The sequence below is a fragment of the Equus asinus genome, chromosome 4, assembly GCF_041296235.1.
Source record: "Equus asinus isolate D_3611 breed Donkey chromosome 4, EquAss-T2T_v2, whole genome shotgun sequence".
Lineage (NCBI taxonomy): Eukaryota > Metazoa > Chordata > Mammalia > Perissodactyla > Equidae > Equus > Equus asinus.
The window spans coordinates 138,128,497-138,148,477 of record NC_091793.1 but is presented as its reverse complement, the minus strand read 5'-3'; the positions used below and the strand labels follow the sequence as shown (position 1 = coordinate 138,148,477).

The 19,981-nt window shown below is 38.5% G+C and overlaps 2 protein-coding genes across 39 annotated transcripts in view; one reads left to right on the top strand and one right to left on the bottom strand.

The window, feature by feature from the left end:
• The window catches only part of RAPH1 (Ras association (RalGDS/AF-6) and pleckstrin homology domains 1), a 118,569-nt gene extending 112,391 nt beyond the window's left edge, over positions 1–6,178 (top strand). Inside the window, exon 16 of one of the 2 annotated variants that reach the window (XM_070508429.1) lies at positions 3,193–6,178. Coding sequence is in view for 1 of the 2 variants with exons in the window: in XM_070508426.1 (XP_070364527.1) it covers positions 3,193–3,282 (90 nt within the window). In the remaining variant the exon portion in view is untranslated. The remainder of the gene's footprint in view (positions 1–3,192) is intronic. The other variant, XM_070508426.1, reaches the window with a different exon arrangement.
• The window catches only part of ABI2 (abl interactor 2), a 128,775-nt gene that overhangs the window by 33,670 nt on the left and 75,124 nt on the right, over positions 1–19,981 (bottom strand). For 7 of the 37 annotated variants that reach the window (XM_044768390.2, XM_070508431.1, XM_070508430.1 and 4 more), the window contains 5 exons: positions 15,735–15,832; positions 12,855–13,001; positions 12,003–12,127; positions 10,873–11,055; positions 6,888–7,046 (listed from right to left, as the gene is read on the bottom strand). In XM_044768390.2, the coding sequence (XP_044624325.1) occupies positions 6,888–7,046; positions 10,873–11,055; positions 12,003–12,127; positions 12,855–13,001; positions 15,735–15,832 (712 nt within the window). The remainder of the gene's footprint in view (positions 1–6,887; positions 7,047–10,872; positions 11,056–12,002; positions 12,128–12,854; positions 13,002–15,734; positions 15,833–19,981) is intronic. The other 30 variants (XM_044768396.2, XM_044768393.2, XM_044768379.2 and 27 more) reach the window with 7 other exon arrangements.

Here is a 19,981-nt window from a genome sequence, read left to right as displayed (position 1 = left end):
CACTGCCCTCAAAGAGATCACATTCTAGTTGGGAAGAAAAGACAAAATAATAACCTTAACCCAACAATACTTGCAGCAGTTCCCTGGAGGAGGCAGTGGTGGTGTCATGTGATGGGGGTGGGGATGGTGCTGAGGGAGGCTACAAAGAAACGACCGCTGAGCAGCTACTTGAAGAAAATCAGCTCAACAAGCAGACAAGGGTTGAGAATGACAAGCTGAGAAGCACGTGAGGGGCAATAGCTTCAAGGTGAAAATGGTATGACAGTCACAGGACAGGAACTGCTTCCACATGGCTCGCCTAAGATACGCCAGAGAGAAAGCGCAAGACCTGGGGAGGTGAGGGGGGTGTGGCCTAGGAAGGACCTACATGGCAGGTGAAAGAGACTGGACTTCAAAGTCACCCAGAGTCAAAGCCTGACTCACCGTCTCCTTGCCGTTGGAACAGCAAGTTAATTGACTTCTCTGAGCTTAATCCATAAATGTGTTATGAAAAAGAGATAATGTAATGCAACCTACCTTACAGAATGGTTGCAAAGTTAAAAACAAAAATAACGTATGGGGAAAGCCTAATCCAGAGCCTAGCACAAAAACAATCAAGGCAGTTGAAACAGACAGAAGAGGAGAGAACTCAGGAACAGTGTGGAAAGAGGGCCTGGTAACTACGGGTCCAGCGGGCAGAGGGGAGAGCAACAGCTGAAGATGATTCTTCAGTTTTTACCTTCCTAGCTGGGGAGGAGGAATGCCATTAACCACATCAACTCTAGCACGTAGTACAGGGAAAGAAACGGACTGGTGAGTAGGCCGGTCAGGGGGCGGTAATGATCTGATAAATGAGATGTTACAAAGGTGACTTAAGCATAAACATGGGAGGCAACTGGAAAGTGTCGACTGAGTTTGTGAGAAAAATCGAGAGGAACAGGTCAGTCGTTGTCAGCGGAGAGAGAACAGCTAAGCTGTGGGTGAGTGCAGGGAGAACACGTGGAATGTGTGGACGAATTAAGCAGACCACCCTGAAGAACACTGAGGTTTAAGGCACAGAGTAGTACACAAATTGGTACCTTGTTTAAAAAGATACCTTTTGGGTAGGTTTTTCCCTGAAGTCATGCTTCTTGGTAGTAAATCCTTAAGTTGTGTGTCCATCTCCCACTCTCAGAGGCTCGGAACAATTGTTGATATGTTCAAAATACCCTGTTTTTCCAAACTTGGGGTAAGGAGGCACAATGAACAGAGAAGGTAGCAGAAACAAAGCAGCTAAAACTGAGCTACAGCAGCGGACAGCAACTGGCACTAGAAAAGCGGAGATCAAACTACGTTCCTATCAAAAAGATGAAACGCCCCTCTTCCATTAGCACCTTTCCTCACCGCCTCTGTAACAGAAAAGTAGGAGATTTCCTACTTCAGTCACTGTTTCTCACCCAAGTAAAAAATGACCTAGTCCTCAGCTGAAAAAGAATGATCAGGGGCTTAACTCAAAACAGCCTTTTTGTAGGGAGGTTGACCTTATAATTATTTTTAAGATGAATATGTTTTATTTCTTCTCTGGTTCTGAAAGTGAAAATCTGAAACCAGAGTGGTTTTAAGAAGTCCACCCACAGCAGCCCAGGCAAAACCAATCCCAGATCCTCCTTAAACAGAATCACTTAATAACAAAACAAGTTAGATGTTTTTCAGACCAGTCTAGGGCATGTTTAAAAACTCAGTTCCAAATAGAGCTTATTTTGCCCAGGGCAAAAATTTTATGTGACGGTCCAAATTAATCCAGACACCACAGCATTTTCCTTCTGGACCATGTAAGATTTCACCTGGCCAGAACTCTTGTGAACCAGAACACCCTACTTTAGACTAGATTTAGCTTCTTTAGAGTTGAGCTGAAAATGAACTATTCTTGGAGAACTTCAGCAGGATTTTGATGCAAAGAATGGTTTGCAACATTCAGTTTTAGTCCTACACATCTTGTGACTAGAAAAGAGCAGGAAGCAGCTATAAACTTGTTTTCACTCCTTCAGCTGAGATGATTCCTCACAGAACAAGACTCGTTTGACCACCGAAAGGTCTCCAAACTTTGCTTCAGCGGTATCACGTTCACAATCCACAAAAGGAAGTTCACGTGAAGAGACGGGCTCACCAAGTGACTGGCGTTTACAGAGATCCTAAGTAGAACGAACAGAACTACAGCTGACGTGCACACAGCAGCACGCAGACGCCTCAACAGGGAACGGCTCTGCAAGCAAACCCAGCTTAAGAGGATGCGTCCGTGCCGAAGAAACACGGAGCCTTCCCAGGCATGGCCTTCCCGGTTATTTACAAAGTCCTTTGCAGTATAATCTTTGAAGCCTGGTGTTTTAAAATGTCCAAGTCAAAGAGTTTTAGGGGAAAAAAATAGGCTTTTATTTTTTTACATTTTTTTTAGAGCTTTATAAACAGAAAATCAGATAAATATTCTAAATATTACTTCTCAAGCCATTAGAGAATATCACCATTAGAGGCCATATATATGTGATAGCCCATTCAGATTTAGTGCTTATATTTTACATTCCAGGGAGGGAAATAATCTGAGCAAGTTACTTTAGGAGAGAAATATTTTCTAAACATAGAGAGCAACTTAGAACGAGGACTATTTAAAAGTGAACTTAATCATGCTCAGTTAAGGAGAGCTTTTGAGCTTTTTGATGGAAAAGAGTATGGTTACCAAATAATTATCAGTCCTGTAGTCTCAGAAGGGTTAAAAGAATTGGATTATTTGTTATTCCTTTTCAAGTAAAAAAATCACAATATGACGTTATGCCTAGAAAAAGTAGTAAATTAACACTACGGTTTCAGGGGCCAGCCCGGTGGCACAGCGGTTAAGTGCGCACGTTCCACTTCTCTTCGGCCCGGGATTCACTGGTTCAGATTCTGGGTGCGGACACGGCACCGCTTGTCAAGCCATGCTGTGGCAGGCGTCCCACATATAAAGTAGAGGAAGATGGGCACGGCTGTCAGCTCAGGGCCAGTCTTCCTCAGCAAAAAGAGGCAGATTGGCAGTAGTTAGCTCAGGGCTAATCTTCCTCAAAAAAAAAGAAAAAAAAAGACTACAGTTTCAAAACATAACATGTTTAATAATCAGTGTAAAGGGTCTATTTGGTTTAAGTGGTCACTTGAGAATCTACTTAACACTTTTCCATTGTTTCCTTGCCTTTTTGTTCTCCCTAGAGTAAACATCCTCTAAGAAACCCTCAAGATTGCCTGAAACAAGGATGTGAATGCAGCTTCTTGTTCCTGCTCTGTGTTACACTTTGCTAAAGCACGCCCCCTGCACTCTTCCGGAGATTCACAGCACTGCTTCTCTTCTGCAATATCACCAACCAAACACTGTTTTTTCACTGTTCCTTTTTAGCTGTTTTTAAAAACATTCAGGGCTTAAAGCCTGACATTTCCCCTGTGTAAAACACCATACTTACTCAGAAATTCCTCTACTTCATATAACTATATACAGCCACATTTCTTGGAACAAACATTTCACTGTATGAATTAGAGGTTTTTTTTTAAGTCTTCATTGCAAGAAAATATGAGCAATAAAATGTAGAGTATCTTCTACTAAAGGCCTTGGCACTTAAATACCACATTATTCCTCACTGCTATGGAATGAATGTTGATGTCCCCCAAAATTCCTATGCTGCCACTGTAAACCCCAATGTAATGGCATCAGGAGGCAGGCCTTAGGGAGATGAGCAGGCCATGAGGGTACAGCCTCACGAATGGAGTTAGTGTCCTTATGAAAAAGGCCCTAGAGAGCTCGCTCTCTTTTTCTGCCAGGTGAGGATACAAGACAGCAGTCTGCAACCCAGAAGGGCTCTTGCCAGAACTCGAGAATGTCGGCTCCCTGACCTCTGACGTCCAGCATCCAGAACTGTGAGACATCAATTTCTGTTGTTTTATAAGCTGCTCGGTCCGCGGTGCTCTATTACAGCAGCCTGAGCAAAGACACTTCCCAAGCTAGGCCTGTGTATGTAAACGCACATGTACAAACACACATATGCAGAGAGAGAGATTCCCTGCCCTCGAGGTGCTTCGTACTTACATTTAAAGTCAGCACTGTTCACTTGTGATCAGCCCTATTTGTTTCAACGACCCTCCTTGCTGCTGACAAGAGGAATGATTAATTGGAATTCCTATTTCTTTGGCTGGATTAGATTAAGAAATAATAAGAACCATAAAGGTTTCAGTTGTGCCCTGATCAAAGTGTTCTTTTAAGTGACTTTTTCTGAAATAATCTCATTAGGAAACAATTCTTGTGCTCCTAGGACATGGCGCTAGACACCTGGTGTGCCATATTTTAATTGCTATGTTATAATGCCCTTTCAAACTCAAACCAAATACAGTAACAGTGCTGCTGGAGTTACACCTCACAGAGAATGCCACTGACTCCACATCTGCACACATCCCAGCCTGTCAGCACACTTCTTCAAAAGCACATATCCATGTCAAGCCTCCAGCTGTAAAACATCGGTGCATAAAACACACTTTTGCAATCATTTTGCTAAGTCAGAGAATCAGCTGCTTGAGAAAGCACAACAAATTTTCTCATTTTAAATATGAAAAAACAGGGGCCACTGTAAGACCAGGAGGAGTAAAACAAGAAACATAATATTGTAAAGCAAACAAAATGAAGGCGTATCTAATAGCCATAGCACACTGGTTTGCAAAGTGTTAAGTCTTGCAAAAAGAGCTTTTCAAAGAACATGATATATTAAAAAAAATTTTGTTTAGAAAAAGCACTCTCATTAATCAACCAACAAAGTTAGTCACCCTCTTTAAAGTTACCCAATCCCCGGAGAAGAAAGGCAGAACTTAACAGAGAGGAGCACAGAGGAAAAACCAACAACTAAACTGCCTGGCATGCTACGTTCCAGGCTCGACAATCGTCATTGCTTCACTTCTGTGAGCGTGAAAAAGACTCTCATTAAATCACTACATAGAGTACGGTCTTCTTTCTACTTTAACAGATACTTTCAAGTATGTTAAAATCAGATTTACAAAGAAAGAAGTACTGAAATACGTATTTAAAACACATTTAAATGTGTGCTTAAACAGCCTTCAAACAAATTCCACCAACAAGGTTCCCATAAGACCCATATTTTGGTATGTACACGTACACAGCATGAAATACCCTTGTATATGCTTTGTGCACATCATGTACAGTTGGTCTCAAGCTGTAGCAGTGAACCATCTCTCAGCTCATATGGAACCCACCCATTTTGGGCTGAAACCATTCTTTTAAAACTCTCCGTACAGATAAGGAAGGGCGTAAGGACCATAAAATATAATTGCCTAGACCTCCAAGAGGGCAAGAGAGAGCTTATCTTCAGCAGAACTACGAAACAGGCCACATCTAACAAATTAAAATTTAAAAATAAAAAATGCATTTAGGTACAAAATAGCACCTGTACAAATATGGGTTTGGGACACATGATTTAAAAGCAGATTGCATGAAAAGGACAGGCAGATTTGTGAAAATTAAGCTCAAAATGAGTTAAAAAGAAAGGGAAAGGCCAAATCACTAGGTGTGATCAAAAACGGCAGTAAGAGAAGTATCTTTCAACTAAGGCAAGTGGTAACCCCACTACAGTGTGCACTGGTGAGACTATAAATACGGCATTTACTTGACAAAAGGGACCCAGAACAGTGACTCGGTTTGAGTCACGGAACAAGGGCTTCACTCGACATTCAACAAACAGGTCCTGAGTGCTATTCCAGGATCTAACTGGATACAAGACAGACCAGGTCTCAGGCTCTCAGGCACCCTACGTTACTCTGTGGGCACCATCCTCCCCGACAAAAGAGAAGACTTGGGAGGTTAAGAGGTTAAATCTGAAGGGAGGGAGGATAGCACGAGAGAAAGAACATCAGACAACCTAAGTTCAAACCCTAACGTGACCATCACCTCAGCCTCAGTTTCCTCACCTGTAAAATACAGATGAAAATGATCCCATGATTCTAAGACTCAAACGAGGTAATAAATATAAAAGCAACCTTTAAATTTGTTTTTTTGTGTAGAAGGAGGATTTGTGTAGAAGGAGGATAAAATTTGTTCTGCAAGACTCCAAAGGATATAACAAGGTTTCACCAAAAGGCAGTAGCCGCAGCACTGATTTCAGCTCCATAGAATTCAGGGTTTTTCAGAGATGGAAAGGACTGGCCCCTCATATCAGAGGTGATCACACACAGGTTTACCGGCCTCTTGGCAAAAACCCAGAAAAATACAGTAAGCTGACACAGCACATCCACATTAGTCAGTCTAATATTTGCTCTTAACCTCTCTGGGTAAGAAGTAAAAATGATGATTATGGATAGTAGTAAATAAGTGCCAGATTAATTTTTCCATATGCATGATGCACGTGAAAGATGAGTGTTCTATCTGGATATAACAGTTTTCCCATCACATGTTTGGTATGAGAACTAAATACGATAGATTTTAACTGCCCAGCACAAAGAGCTTCAAAAATGCGATTTCCCTTTTCCATTGCCACTTATAAACTCTGTTCATGCACACTCAATTTTCATTATTTGCTATTCATAGAGCAAAGATATCTAATTAAATAAGAAGAAAATACTGTTCACCACAATATTATTTTAAAAAGCAAATAATCACTAGCATACAAAAAAAGATTCTGTTCAGAAAAATTAAGCTCTTAAGTTTGCATGGAAACTATGTACTGATTTTTTTTTTAAAAAAACATGAACGGGAAGATACAGTCTTAGCAACCTTGTATTCATTCTTCCATTAATTCGACAATAGTACTAACCACCTATTATGTGCTAAAGATTTGTAATTAAAGGGTTTTTTTTCTCTGTAACTGAAGATTTTTAATTAGGGATGTTCTACGGAATGCAAAAGAAAATCTAACCTGGATTCTGGCTATAAAAAGGTCCTCCGTTCATCTGATTCTGAAGGCTTGTTTGTGACGTTATGGAAGGAGGGCGTCTATAGGGCAGTGAGCCCCCGATAGTGGGGGGGGTATGGCGAGAGGCAGGTCTATTCATGCTGTAGAACTGAACGGGATGACCTGGAAAAGGGACAGAACATAAACTTGTCATTGAAAGAAAATCATCTCAATGAAATACACTTTAGGTCCAATGCCTGAATCTCAGTAAGATTATTAGAAATAACAATGTTTAGCTAATTTAATTGCCATCTGACAAACAGAATGCAAGGTGACAGTTACTGCTCAGCTGACATCAGATCAAAGTGCAAAAGCAGAACAGCACATAAATAAAATTCTGAGTAGGTTTGGAAAAGCTGTATCTACATAGATTACTAATTAATATTATGATTTTAATAAATTAATAATCTGATAGGGTTTCAAAATCATCACAATTAAAATTTATGGCTCACTTCCTCCCCAAAAAACCAGGCACTAAACATTGAAAACTAAACTCAACAAGATAAGAATAACATTTATGAAAGCAAAAGAAAAAATGTTTGATACACAGTCTTATTCCAAAATGATAATAATAGTAAATTTAAGGTAGTGAAGCAATTTGCTTAAAGGAAAACATAAAGTATTTTAGCAAAAGGTCACGTGACATAATTCCAAATCAAACATGTTTGTTCAATTGACAACATCCATCTCTAAAGCTAGATTATTGTGTCTTACAATTAGAGTTTAGGAAATTTACAATTATGAAAAAAAGCTAAGATACAAAAAGTGAATCAAAATACATTCTATTTTTAATATGATCCCTGAAACGGAACATATTTATCAGCAATTTCACTATATATTGCTCACTGAGAGTATTTCAACAGCTAATGCCAACTGAAGACACTCATTCCTAATCCATCCAATTTCTTAATGCAATCCAGTTCCTAAATTTTATCCAGACGCCACCCCTACTTAAAATCATTCAGCCAAGGGCCTACTGTTATAGACCGACAGACCAACCAAGCACTGGAGGCACCCAGGAGAGACCACAGCAGGGAAGGGGGGGAGCAGAGAGGCCAAGGGGAAGGAGGTCGACTAAGGGAAAGGGCAAGGGAAGAAGGGAGGGAGGGGGAGAGGCAAAAAGAAAGAAAAAACCGACAACTTGTCCTCTTACCCATACTTTACAATGGTGTTACATGACTAAAATTGGTCTTCAGGAACTCCATAAATTTAGCAAACATAGACTTCACACGGACTCATATAAAAAACATTACAAAAGCCCTCAAGGGCTGCTAGACCATTTAATCTTCTTATATATGACAGTACCAAAGCCTAAAAAGTCAATTCTGTTGATGAAAAATCTTGAGTATTCAAGATTACACATAACCTACTGCCAAGTCTCTATAACCATGATAAAAATGTAAAAACATATAAACTAATAAAGGCACATCTTAACATTCAAATCATCAGATACACACACATTACTGGCATTTTAGTAACAAACTAGTACAAACTTAGGATTATCAAGTTAAAGACATCTGATAAGATCATGATGAATTTTATATAGTCAGATCCAGTCTAAAATTTCACCTAAGTCCTCAGTGATTCAAAGACACTACATAAAGAGACTCTATTCATATCATTAATAAGGCATTTATTTTTGAGTTGAAAAACAAAACTACAGTTTTTAATTACCATAGACCTAACTATAAAACCTAAAACTAAAATCTTATAGAAGAAAACAGGACAAAATCTTTATGACCTTGTGTAAGGTAAAGAGTTTATAAATATGACATCAAAAGCACAATCCATAAAAGAAAAAAAAAATTAACTGGACTTGATCAAAATGAAAAACTTCTGCTCTTTAAAAGATATCATTAAGAGAATGAAAAGATAAGCCACAAAATGGAAAAAAAAATCTGCAAATCATATAATTGATAAAAGATATATTCAGAATATAAAAGAACTCAATAAAAAAATAAACCTATTAAAAAAGTGTGTGGGAGATGCAAAACATTTGAACAGATATTTTACCAAAGAAACTAAACAAATGGCAAATAAGCAGGTGAAAAGATGTTCTGCATCACTAGTCATCAGGGAAATGCCAATCAAAATCACACGAGAAACCATTATAGACCTGAGAGAATGGCTACATTAAAAAGAACCATAATGACAATACCAAGTGCTGACAAGTATGCAGAGCAACTGGGGGTGCAAAACTGCACAGCCACTTTGGAAAACAATCCGGCAGTTTCTTAAAAAGTTAAACATTCATTTACCATACAACCCAGCAATCCTACTTCCTAGGTATTTACTCAAATGATAAAAATACCCGTGCTCAAAGTCTGTGAGTGTTATAGCAGTTTTATTCATAATCACCAAAAATTGTAAATAATCCAAATATCCCTCAACTGGGAGAGGGATAAACAAATTGTGGTACATCCATGTAACAGAACACTACTCAGTAATAAAAAGGAACAAAAGAACGAAACATGCAATGACATGGCTACATCTCAAATGCATTGTGCCACAAAGCCAGAGAGCACACGCTTCCACTCACATGAGACTCTTGTGACAGATCAAGAGGTTGCCAGCGGCTATGATGGAAGCACTGACTACAAAGGGGGCATGGAGGAAAGTCTGGGGGTGATGGCACTGTTGTACACCTTGATTGTAGTTGTGCTTACATCACTGCACATTTTTGTCATAACTCACAGAAATACACACTAAAAAGGGGGAATTTTACTGCACATAAATTACACCTTAACAAAAAGAAAAAAAGTACTTGGTGATTCAAAGAAACTGTATAAAAGGTTATATTGATATAAATTGTTAATAAGGCATTTACCTTGCTTTTTGTTAAAAAAAAAAAAGCTACGATTATTCACTCACACGACAAATGTTTATTCAGTGCAGACTATGAACCAGCACCTGTTATTAAATTATAATTTAATTACTAAAATGTTGACTCTCAGGTGGGGGTGCTTTGTCCTTTCTGGGCCTACAAGAGATTCCAAGATGTATCCTTTACTCCACTGAGGCAGGAGCATGACAGGACTCCTGCATTTACTCACTCAACTGTCCTAACCGTTGTATGCAGATCAGAGAACAATTCGTGTTCACATTTGCCCAGTGTAGAAAGCTTCTCTTAAAAAGAGGTATAATAGAAGCTATCCCATAGAACACTATCCAAAATCCACTTAAAAATGGACTTTTTAAATGTCTTTTAAAACATTGAAACATCTGGTTAAAGCAGCAAAGCTGAATATACATTCTATGAAGTACTTTATTGACAAGCTAAGGTGATGTGTGCCCAAATATACATTTTTATAATAGACAAAAACTTGTTTACTAACCAGCATCAATGTCAATTGTGCAAATACATTTTGTAGCAATTGAGCCTTTTTCTCCTTCCCCATCAAAACAGATTTTAGGTTGCCATTTTAAAACACTAAAACACCAGTCAACCTTAAGTAAGAAGTAAACCTGAAATTCTTAAGTCCATTGTCTATGTGCTTCCAATGCTGCTATAATAGGTGACAGATTCTGTTATAAGAGACCTACAAACTGTTATATCAAATATTTTCTACAAAATATACCTCAGAATTATTGTCACAGACTTTTTGTTAATGAGCTAACCTGTAACAAAAAATATTTCTAATGACAATTTCTGGAAACTGTATCAAAGATGGCTCCACAGTAAATTCACAAATCTCTAGTAAATGAAATTCAAGCAATAAAAAAAATGTATCTTTGTGCTACTCTATTAGAAAAATGTATGGGAAACTTTACCCTGATTTCCTCAAGAAATTCTACTCTTTGGTCATGTGCCATTTTCTACTTAGTACATTATTCTTTAGGTGTTTTTTTAATGTAAAGCACAAATAAACAAAAATCCTAAAGCCAGAGTTTCAGGTTAGAGAAGAGTCAGATGACTGGATCTGCCTGCCAAGGAATAAGCAATACTCACCTGTCGGGGGAGCGGAGGAAACAACAGGGGGAGTTGGAGAAGTGAAGCCATCGGCCAGGGCCTGGGCACCCCCAGCGGCAGCCTCTGGGGCAGTGGAGGAAGGGGCAGTGGCAGGAGCAGGAGGGGCGGGGGCAGGTGCAGCAGTAGCAGGAAGGGGAGGAGCACCAGCAGAGCCAGCAGGGGCTGGGGGAGGAGGGAGAGGAGCATTACTGAGGCAGTCCCACCAGGCAGGATCAGAAAGGCATCAGAGAACCTAAGGTTAGACACACAGTGCTTCTCACTAACCAAAGAATAGAAGAGTGTTAAAAAAAGAGAAGAAGAAGAAAGCTTAGGTTAAAGGATTATTAGGTTTCCAGCAAATAATTCAAGATGCTCACGGTAATGTACAGATGTTTAAATTCATTAAAAGCATTCCTTTTTACTTGATAGCCACTAAGAAAACAACAGTATTCCATTTTGAATTACATAAATCAGAAAATAAAAATATATTCCAGACACATATATCTTATCAGGTATAAAATAATTTAGAGAAACACAAATCTCTCTTTTTCACGATTTTTAAAAAGGTATTATCTATTTGTTACTATGATAAGTAAATTAAATATTCTATCCTTATGTCTTTTGTGTCATGCTTTTAAAACTAAATTTTAACTTCATGTGTCTTAAACACATTTTTCTGTTTCTGAGGAAAAAGGGTAGCATTTCAGAGAGTATTAAGTTCCAACAGTCCACTAAATTTAACTGTTAACACTATTTTTCTATTTGTCCAAGCCTTTGTTACCAACATGATTCTCACACTGAGTCCGCACCGCACCTCTGGGCACCATGCACTGTCATAACACCAGCTGGAAGTCAACATATGACTCACACCAAGACGGTGCCCGAAACCTCAAAGCACCAAGTGAGCCACAGCAACAAAGACGTGAGACCAAATCACAGAGAAGTGTGTGACCATAAACTCACAGATCACTTGGTTAAAAGTAACAAATGCACAAAGATTTCCTGACATTTACAGGGCCCTAAAGGGGAAAAAATAATCCTAATTATGAAGAAAGCCCACTGTAATTACATCGGAAATTCAAATGCAGAAAGGACAAGTGAAGACGAGGCACCATTCGCCCCCGCTTTACCTGGCAGGACGCTGGGGGGAGAGGGTGTGGGCACGGCGATGGGCACGCCCACACTGCCACTCCCGCTGTTCTCCCTGCTGCTGCTCCGGCTGCTCGGGTGGCTCCCGCCACTGCTCCCACTGCTGCTAAAGACAGAAAGGCCACCCAGACATGAGTGCTGCACACAGTGAGAGGACACCGACATTTCCCAAAATGCTCTGAAATGAGTATAGCTACGAAAAGATCATTCAAAAGATCTCACGTCAAATACGAATTTCTTAATAAAGTAGGGGAAAAAGCTGAGTTCAAGAAACTTGTTTTGACCACATTTTAACAAGCATGTATTAAAGAAATTAAGAAGAAAAAATTCTCCAGAAATTTAAGCGACAAATGATGGGGCTCAACACATAATGATATTACTTTCTTTTACTCCAGTTTAATTGCTTGTCTGAAGAAACACCTTTTATAATAAAAACATAGTTTTCCTAAACAGATTATTTAATTTTATTTATAATGATATCTTGATATACTATCCCATATTAATGTTTTATTGTATATAGTTTTTCATCTGTAAAGTTCCACCAAAAAACAACTTGAAATTTCCCACATCTGGTCCATAATTTGTTTTCAGGTCAACTGTAACTACTGATCTTGTGGAGAAGTTTGCACTTTGAGATGTCTGTTCTTCAACTTTCTGACTGCACAAAGTTGCATCAGAGCATGAGGAGAGAGAGGTGGCATCAGATGAGGTTTGGGAGAGCGGAGTGAGGAAAAGAACTCAGTGCTTGGAAAATGAGAGAAATTGAACTAAAGTTATCTGAACAAGTTATGGTACTATGACCATCACATTTTGTGCTGAGGTAGAGAAAATACCTGTAAGTTCGATTTCTTTGATTCACAGAAGCTGTCCTCACAGGGCTCTGCTGCGAGGGAGCCATATTACGGGTTGGGCTAGGTACGTAATCATTTGGTACCACTGGAGGACGCACTGGCTCCAGTGTGCGATAGGGGGAGTGCCGCCTACAAAAAGAAGAGCGTATGTATCGTGTGATTAGCAAGTTCGGGCACAATAAATTCAGAGTTGCCAGTAGTGAAATACAGTTTGTACTCAGAGATAGGAAAATGTGTTTTAACATAACCCAGCTACCAATTTCAATCTTTCCTTAAGTATCACTTCTCCACCATTAGGGTTTTGAGGAGTATTATTTTTTAGTTTCCAGCCTCATTTCCCTGTGCTAATGCAATTCTGCTCATTCATTCTGAGAGCACGAAGATTCTCCCACCAGCTAAGCCAATGTTCCCCAGACTCTCTTCTTAGATGAGTTCAAATTATTTCAGTAGCATGTCAAAGTCGTCAAGCTGCACTGCATGAATGCACTCATCATCTTCCTCACCCCTCTCTCCCTAACCAAGGATCTTCCAAGATAGGGTAAATAAATCCAGAATTTGGCTCCACAACCCCCACTTTGATGAGTAATAGCAACCATAACAATTCTTCTCCCTCTCTATATATTAAATACATAGAAATTAAACTATATCCAATACACAGAAATCCACAATTTAATCTCATCTCCTTCCATTCTCACCTCACATTCTCCTCCAAGTTTCACCTCGATCTCTCTTACCTTTTACCCTCCTCAGAGTTCAACATTTAAAAGGGAGAGGAAGAAAAAAAGACCACCGAGGTCTACCTTATGTACTTTGAACTGTCAAGTACAAAACAGACTGGATTTATTAACATATTTCCCTATTTTTCTCAAAATTTCCTTTTAAAGGAAGAAAATGAGAAGAGTAAGAAAGGAACTATGACAGGAAGTAGGATGCACACTAGAACATTAGTGATTATTAAATTATTCTCATCTCTAAGTTTCCAAATTCTTTATGACAACGATAAATACTCAACTGACGTGAAACTAACATTTTGTAGATGAGATTCTGGTCTTCAAAAAAATAAAAATTGGGATCTCAAGATGTGAAAATTAAACAGCTTTCTTTCCTGAAATGATGTTGCTCCCTTGACTTATGTATTTCTTAGTAATTCCCTTCCCAAAAAGCTCCCACGGATCCTTCAAACATTGCTCTCCTGGACTACTCAAGTTTTGGCTCATTGATTTTGGATGGCATCACTTTGCAATGACCCAGTCCATTCTACCACCCTCAAAATCTCCCTGCATAAATACATATATACATTAATAATTAAAAATAAATAAGGGGCACTAGACAAGGTATTGGGTCAAAGGAAGAAAAAGGAATGTAGAACCTTGGACATAAAATACCAAAAAGAAGTTCAGGCATCTCTGAAATTACAATGGAACTATAAAATAACCTAAGACAGGAAACTGATTAATTTCTAAATATCTGACTTCCAGACAATAAAAATGGTCTGCTTCATCCAAGAAAAAACCCTTTGCTGATTGAGAACTCTACAATGAAAGCAGTGATAAAGACAAGGTAAAAAACAAGGGGCAGAGGAACAAAACATGTTGGCTAGGCAAAGACATGTGAAAAGGCCAGGCTGTGACCATCAACCAACTTGTGGTGCGCGGTGACTCTGGTCGCCAAGAATCCTGCAGAACCCTTGCTAACGCACAAGAAAAACAAATGCCAGTATATGAGTAAATCTTCAAAATTTGAGACTAACAGAAAATTTTATTTTATAAGACTACAGTGGGTACTCTTACCCCTGCACAGCTACACCCTACCATGTCATCTACATTCTACCCTGAAGTTTAACTCCTATTTTCTACTAGATTCTTTCCTCTCTAATCTAAGCAGACTGTTTTTTGCCCACCTGAAATAAAATCATCTTATTCCTGGCTGGAACTGATTTTTATTCTTTGGTTTCCAACTGTCCTAACTGTAATTCCTCTTCCTACATTATCCTCCTTTATATCCCAACTGGTCTTTGTCCTGTCCTGATCCCCAGGCTTGATTAGGTTTTTTTGTTGTTGTTTTTGGTGAGGGGGCCAAAAACCAGATTGTCAATTAAAAACTTTTAAGCATGTATCATAAAGCCAATGGTTGTCACAGCATTTTGTCTATGTCTTGTACATTTTTTAAAACTCCAATTTGTTGTACAGTGACTCTGAAAATATTACCCCCTTTTACAGATGAAAAAACTGAAACGCTAAGAGGCTGAGTATGCAAGAGCACAGAGCTGGAGCAGAGCTGAGGCAGAGTTTCAGCCATCCAGCTTCGGGGCTGCATTGTGCCCACTGACCGCCAACCTGAATCACAGTACACCAAGTGTTTAAATTATGATGCTTTAGGAGGAAAAAAGTCAAGCCTTTCCATTAATTGACCATTTCTGCCAAAAGTCAAAGCTGGAGCCCAATTCTGTAGACTGAATGAAAGCTCAATGTTCTCATAACAACACAAGATAAACAGAACTTTATAATCTACACAGTGTTCTTCAGAAGAATAGCCTGAACGAGAACAGTCAACTGTAATATGAAAGACTCTGGAAGTTTTCTGAAAATGGAAATTAGAGTGCAACTTAAAATAAATCATGAACTTGGGCTAGAATTTTACCTAAAATTTAAAACTCTTTAGAAAAATAATTTCTGCACAAAATCTTTTTAAAGTCTAAAGATGTTTCCCAGGAAAAGGAAAAATGACACACACAAAAAAATAATCCTAGAAAGAAAATCTTCTCTTTTCAAACATTAAAAATTAGTTTAAATCCATGTAGCGTTTATTTTTCACGCAGCACCACCCGAAATGGTTCCAACCCTCGCTCAGTTCCACACTCACCCAAGTGCCCCTTTCCCCGACAGGGGAGGGCTGGGGGGCTTCTGGGCCGGAGGTGTGGTACGCGGCAGCCCGCCCATCTTCATGTTCTGGGTACTCACCTAAAAAATTGTGAGGAAAACTTAACTTGCATGCAGTGAAACAAAGTGGCACTTTTGGGAAATAATACTATGCTATTTAACAAAGGAGGGGAAGGTTTAAATAGGAAAAACAATCAGAGGCCATGCATTTCATATGCAATTTCTAGTCTACTATTATTCTACAGTTGTACTCAAAGGACTCTTCCTAACATGAGATTTTCAAATGATCATAAACTTGTATGCAAAGACTTTATTTGCCATTAGGCCATCACACCAACAGATCACTGGTTAGACTGCTTAAAACTACAATCAATTGAAATTAAATAGGATAACCATAAAAAGCTTAGTTTTAATAAAGAGTAACTCAATCAGAAACAATAACGCCTTTAAGCAATTCCTTGTTTTTTAGATAGCAAATATATCATAAAAAACAAAATACACGTTTCCCAAATAAAATATACAACTATAGTTCTGATCCATTTTAACCAGAGAATATTAAATAAAGTTAAATTGTATGATATACAGAGAAAAATTTAGGTTTTTAAATGATGGATTGGCCATACAATTCAGACTTCTTTAATGTTCTCTTACGAAGGAATCACCTACCTGAAAACTGCCAGAAGTTGAGGCATGTGCCTAAACATCTGAAGCAGAAAGTTAGGGCTGAGGTATCCCATTCAGCTGGGAGCAGCACAGGGGCCACTAGCAATGTCCTAGTTCCAGTGGGAGTGAGACCCATTTAGGCCCAACATGGAGATTATTCAGGCATGGGAAAGATGTAAAATAGTCAGTTCTAAGGCCTCAGAGCTCCACCGTGACTCCTCACTACTCTATCCCCAACTGAAAATGCAAGTGTGGGAAAGTTGGGTAAACTGGGAACAATGGATGCTACCAAAGGAGCATGTTAGAACTTATACAGAAAGCCCTAGAAATCTGGATATCTCAAGGAGCTAAGGGAAGTCATTCACAAACATAGTTCAAATGCAATCTCAAGTTGCTTGAGATTACCAATGAGTTAGAGTTAATGCTCACCATAGCATATCTGACCCTATTTTTTAAGCCCCTAATATTTTGGATTGCCAAACACTTCAAAAAAGAATCAACTTTTCTAATAAGAAAAGTTCTAGAGTATCTAAATTATACTTGTAAAATGAAACTGCAAGACATTACACCACTGACATCAGAATATATTTATAACTGTAACTGCAAAATATAAATTTTAAGTAAACAAATCATAAATGTATAGCAAGTACTGAGGCTGTTACAATTAAATCTGACAAACAGAATTTTTAAAAATTCTAAAATATTACTAGTTATCTGAATAGGCAAGAAATAATATATCAAGAAACAAACTCTTCAAATGAATAGCCCAGTGAACAAGTTGTGTGTGATGTTAAAACAATCTTTAATGACAAATGATACCTTTGAAATGTCAGTATTTTTAAAGTGAAGCATTTATCTGTAATCCTTTTGCTGTTGCTTTTAAACAATAAAAACAAAACAAACTGGCTATCAAGTAAGAATAAAGATTAACTCGTCCTTGCTCTCCCCCTCATTAATAAACAGAGGGTATGCTAATCATAACTAAAAATGGAAATGCCATAAGTTTTAAAAAAATTAATCCACATTTGGGGAAAATTTTAGGAGTCATATGACAAATAACCAATAGTTTTTAAAACTGTAAATCTTAATTTACAATACCAGATTTTTTTAAAGTAGTAACCAAAGTCCTTTAAGCTCAACCTTAAACAACATAAAACCCAAAGTTACTTTGAGTGACGAGGAGGAAGTGGGTGAAGCAAACACTAAACTACATCCACCTGCTAGAAACAGGACGGAGAAGGAGCAGAGACAGAACAAGAGTAAAAGAGAAGTTTATTCTATGCATGGAAGAGCTAAAATACTTGAAAATAGCTTTCCAACTTTGATTTGTTTAAGGTTTTGATATGTAAGGTGTTTTTGTTTAAATTGCAGTATCATCTATAAGCCTTCTAATCTACCCCCAAAATAATACAAAATAAACAATCTATAAACTAAAATCTGGTGGGTTCTTCTATATGTAACACTTGAGACATTTTATGATCTGTAGAGTCATCAAAAAATTGTATTTGGTTAGTGGGATTTGGATGAGTAAATTAAACCACTTGAAAAACCAGAGTTCCTGTAGAATGTCCAAATAATGTATAATTTTATACTTCACTGATACTGTATTCAGTGATACTGTATTCACTGGTACTTTATATTAAGCTAAAAGAGTTTTCAATATGTCTTTAATGTAGCTTTCCTTTATGGGAAAAAAAGGCTTCTATGCTAAGTAAAACTGAATATGCTACATAGAGTGTAAAAACTGCCATGAAATTTGAGGGAAAGGCAAGAGAACAGGAGCAACTGCCAAACAAAACTTAATTTCTTTACCATAGGTGGAAAGTGTACTGTAATTAAAGTTAAAAAAAAACTCTATGTCAAATCTAAAATAATTTGGGAAAAAAATACTTACTGGACAGCCATCATAGTTCTAAAAACTTTTTTGAGGTAAGTTTATGAGGGAAACAACATTTCCTGACAGTAGCAAACACGTGACTAAACTGTGTGTGGTGACGGGGAACTTAGCTAGAGAGAGAGTGCGTGTGTGTGAGAGTGCGTGTGTGTGCAGCACAAACTCAGGACAAAGAAAACGAAGCAACACTGCACCCACTTCATAACAGCACTTCCGACGAAACTTCTTAAAAAGCTTGCAAACAAGCAGAACTATCATCTGCACATAAACATGCAGTCAATGGTCCCGAATGATGAGTGGGAATGTTCATCACGCTTCTCAAAGTTTTACTTGGGAACTGGAATGAAATTTTGGTGGCTGACTGCAACAATAATTCAATTACATGGGTATGTTTTGATTCCATAAAGGGGAAAGTCATCACTGAAAGCTAAGTGAAGGAGGTATTAGGCACAAGGAAGAACAGTAGGAAAGGTCCCTTCCTTTCCCCTACCAGAGAGAAATCCTCAAAACAGAAGAAATATTTCATTTAGGTGATGAAGCTTAATTTATGGCCACAGCACAAATATTTTCCCAATGGTCTGTGACCAAGGAACACAGATAATACTGGAGGTAGGAGTAGTTCCTTTATGATCAAAGAGTGGCTTCGGAGATGTCTACAACCAGCACCAACCATCAGGCCAGTCGTCACACCTTAACATTGTTTCTACTGTGACCCTACCTTCCCTGCCCTGTCCCTGCTCTATCCTTTGTGGAACTTCAGTATCTCCTTGAACCTTGATATATAATATGACGTTCATTACAAATTTCAGTGTTTTCCAGGACTCTGTGAACCTCAGTATTTTTTATACAGCTGGCCAGCCAGGTACCTCTAGTTCGTAGAGCACATCATTTCTGCTATGAAGAGACTTCCCACTGACGGATGCCCTGCTGCAACGCGACAGTGGCAGACACACCCTAAAATAATACCTGTGGTATAGCCCTCATTTATCAACCACCTACCACCTGCCAAACTACTAGGTACAAGGGTAAAGGAATGTGAAAGATAACGGGGACACTGGGGACGCAAAGGTCTATAAAATGATTTCTCTGTTTTTAAGGAACTTATAATATTTTGGAATAAATAAGACTCACATGTTTAAAACAAAAAGGAATGTCTACAAATTATATAGAAAGTCCCCAAAAAGAAATATCAGTGTTAAAAGGAATAGCTAGGTTTCACAGAGAAAACTCTGCGCTAGAGTGTTAACAAATTTAAAAAGAACAGGATTAAAACATCCCAAGAAGACGAGCAGCATGTATAGGTCGCATCTGGGTGTGGAGTAGTGAGGACGTGCAGAAGCTCCGGTCAAGCACCTCCAGGCCTTCCTTTCATGTCCACTAGTGTCCCCGTTAGTCCTCCCCAGTATAGGATTCTTTGGCTTCCTAGAGATCTCTATGCCTCTCCTACTTCAATTCTGGGGGCTAGCAGGCAAAGGACCAGGAGATCCTCTGAGGAAGCAGAGCTGAAATCAGGAATTTGAGTACGAATTCAGGAGAGAAGAAAAATTTTAGTAAGAGAGTTAGAAAGACAAAAAGCTTAAGGTGCCCAAGAGTCCTAAAATACAGTAATCTAATTCAGAGATATGGAGTAAGAGATCAGGAGTAGCAGGGGAGAGAAACAGATAAAGAAAGGA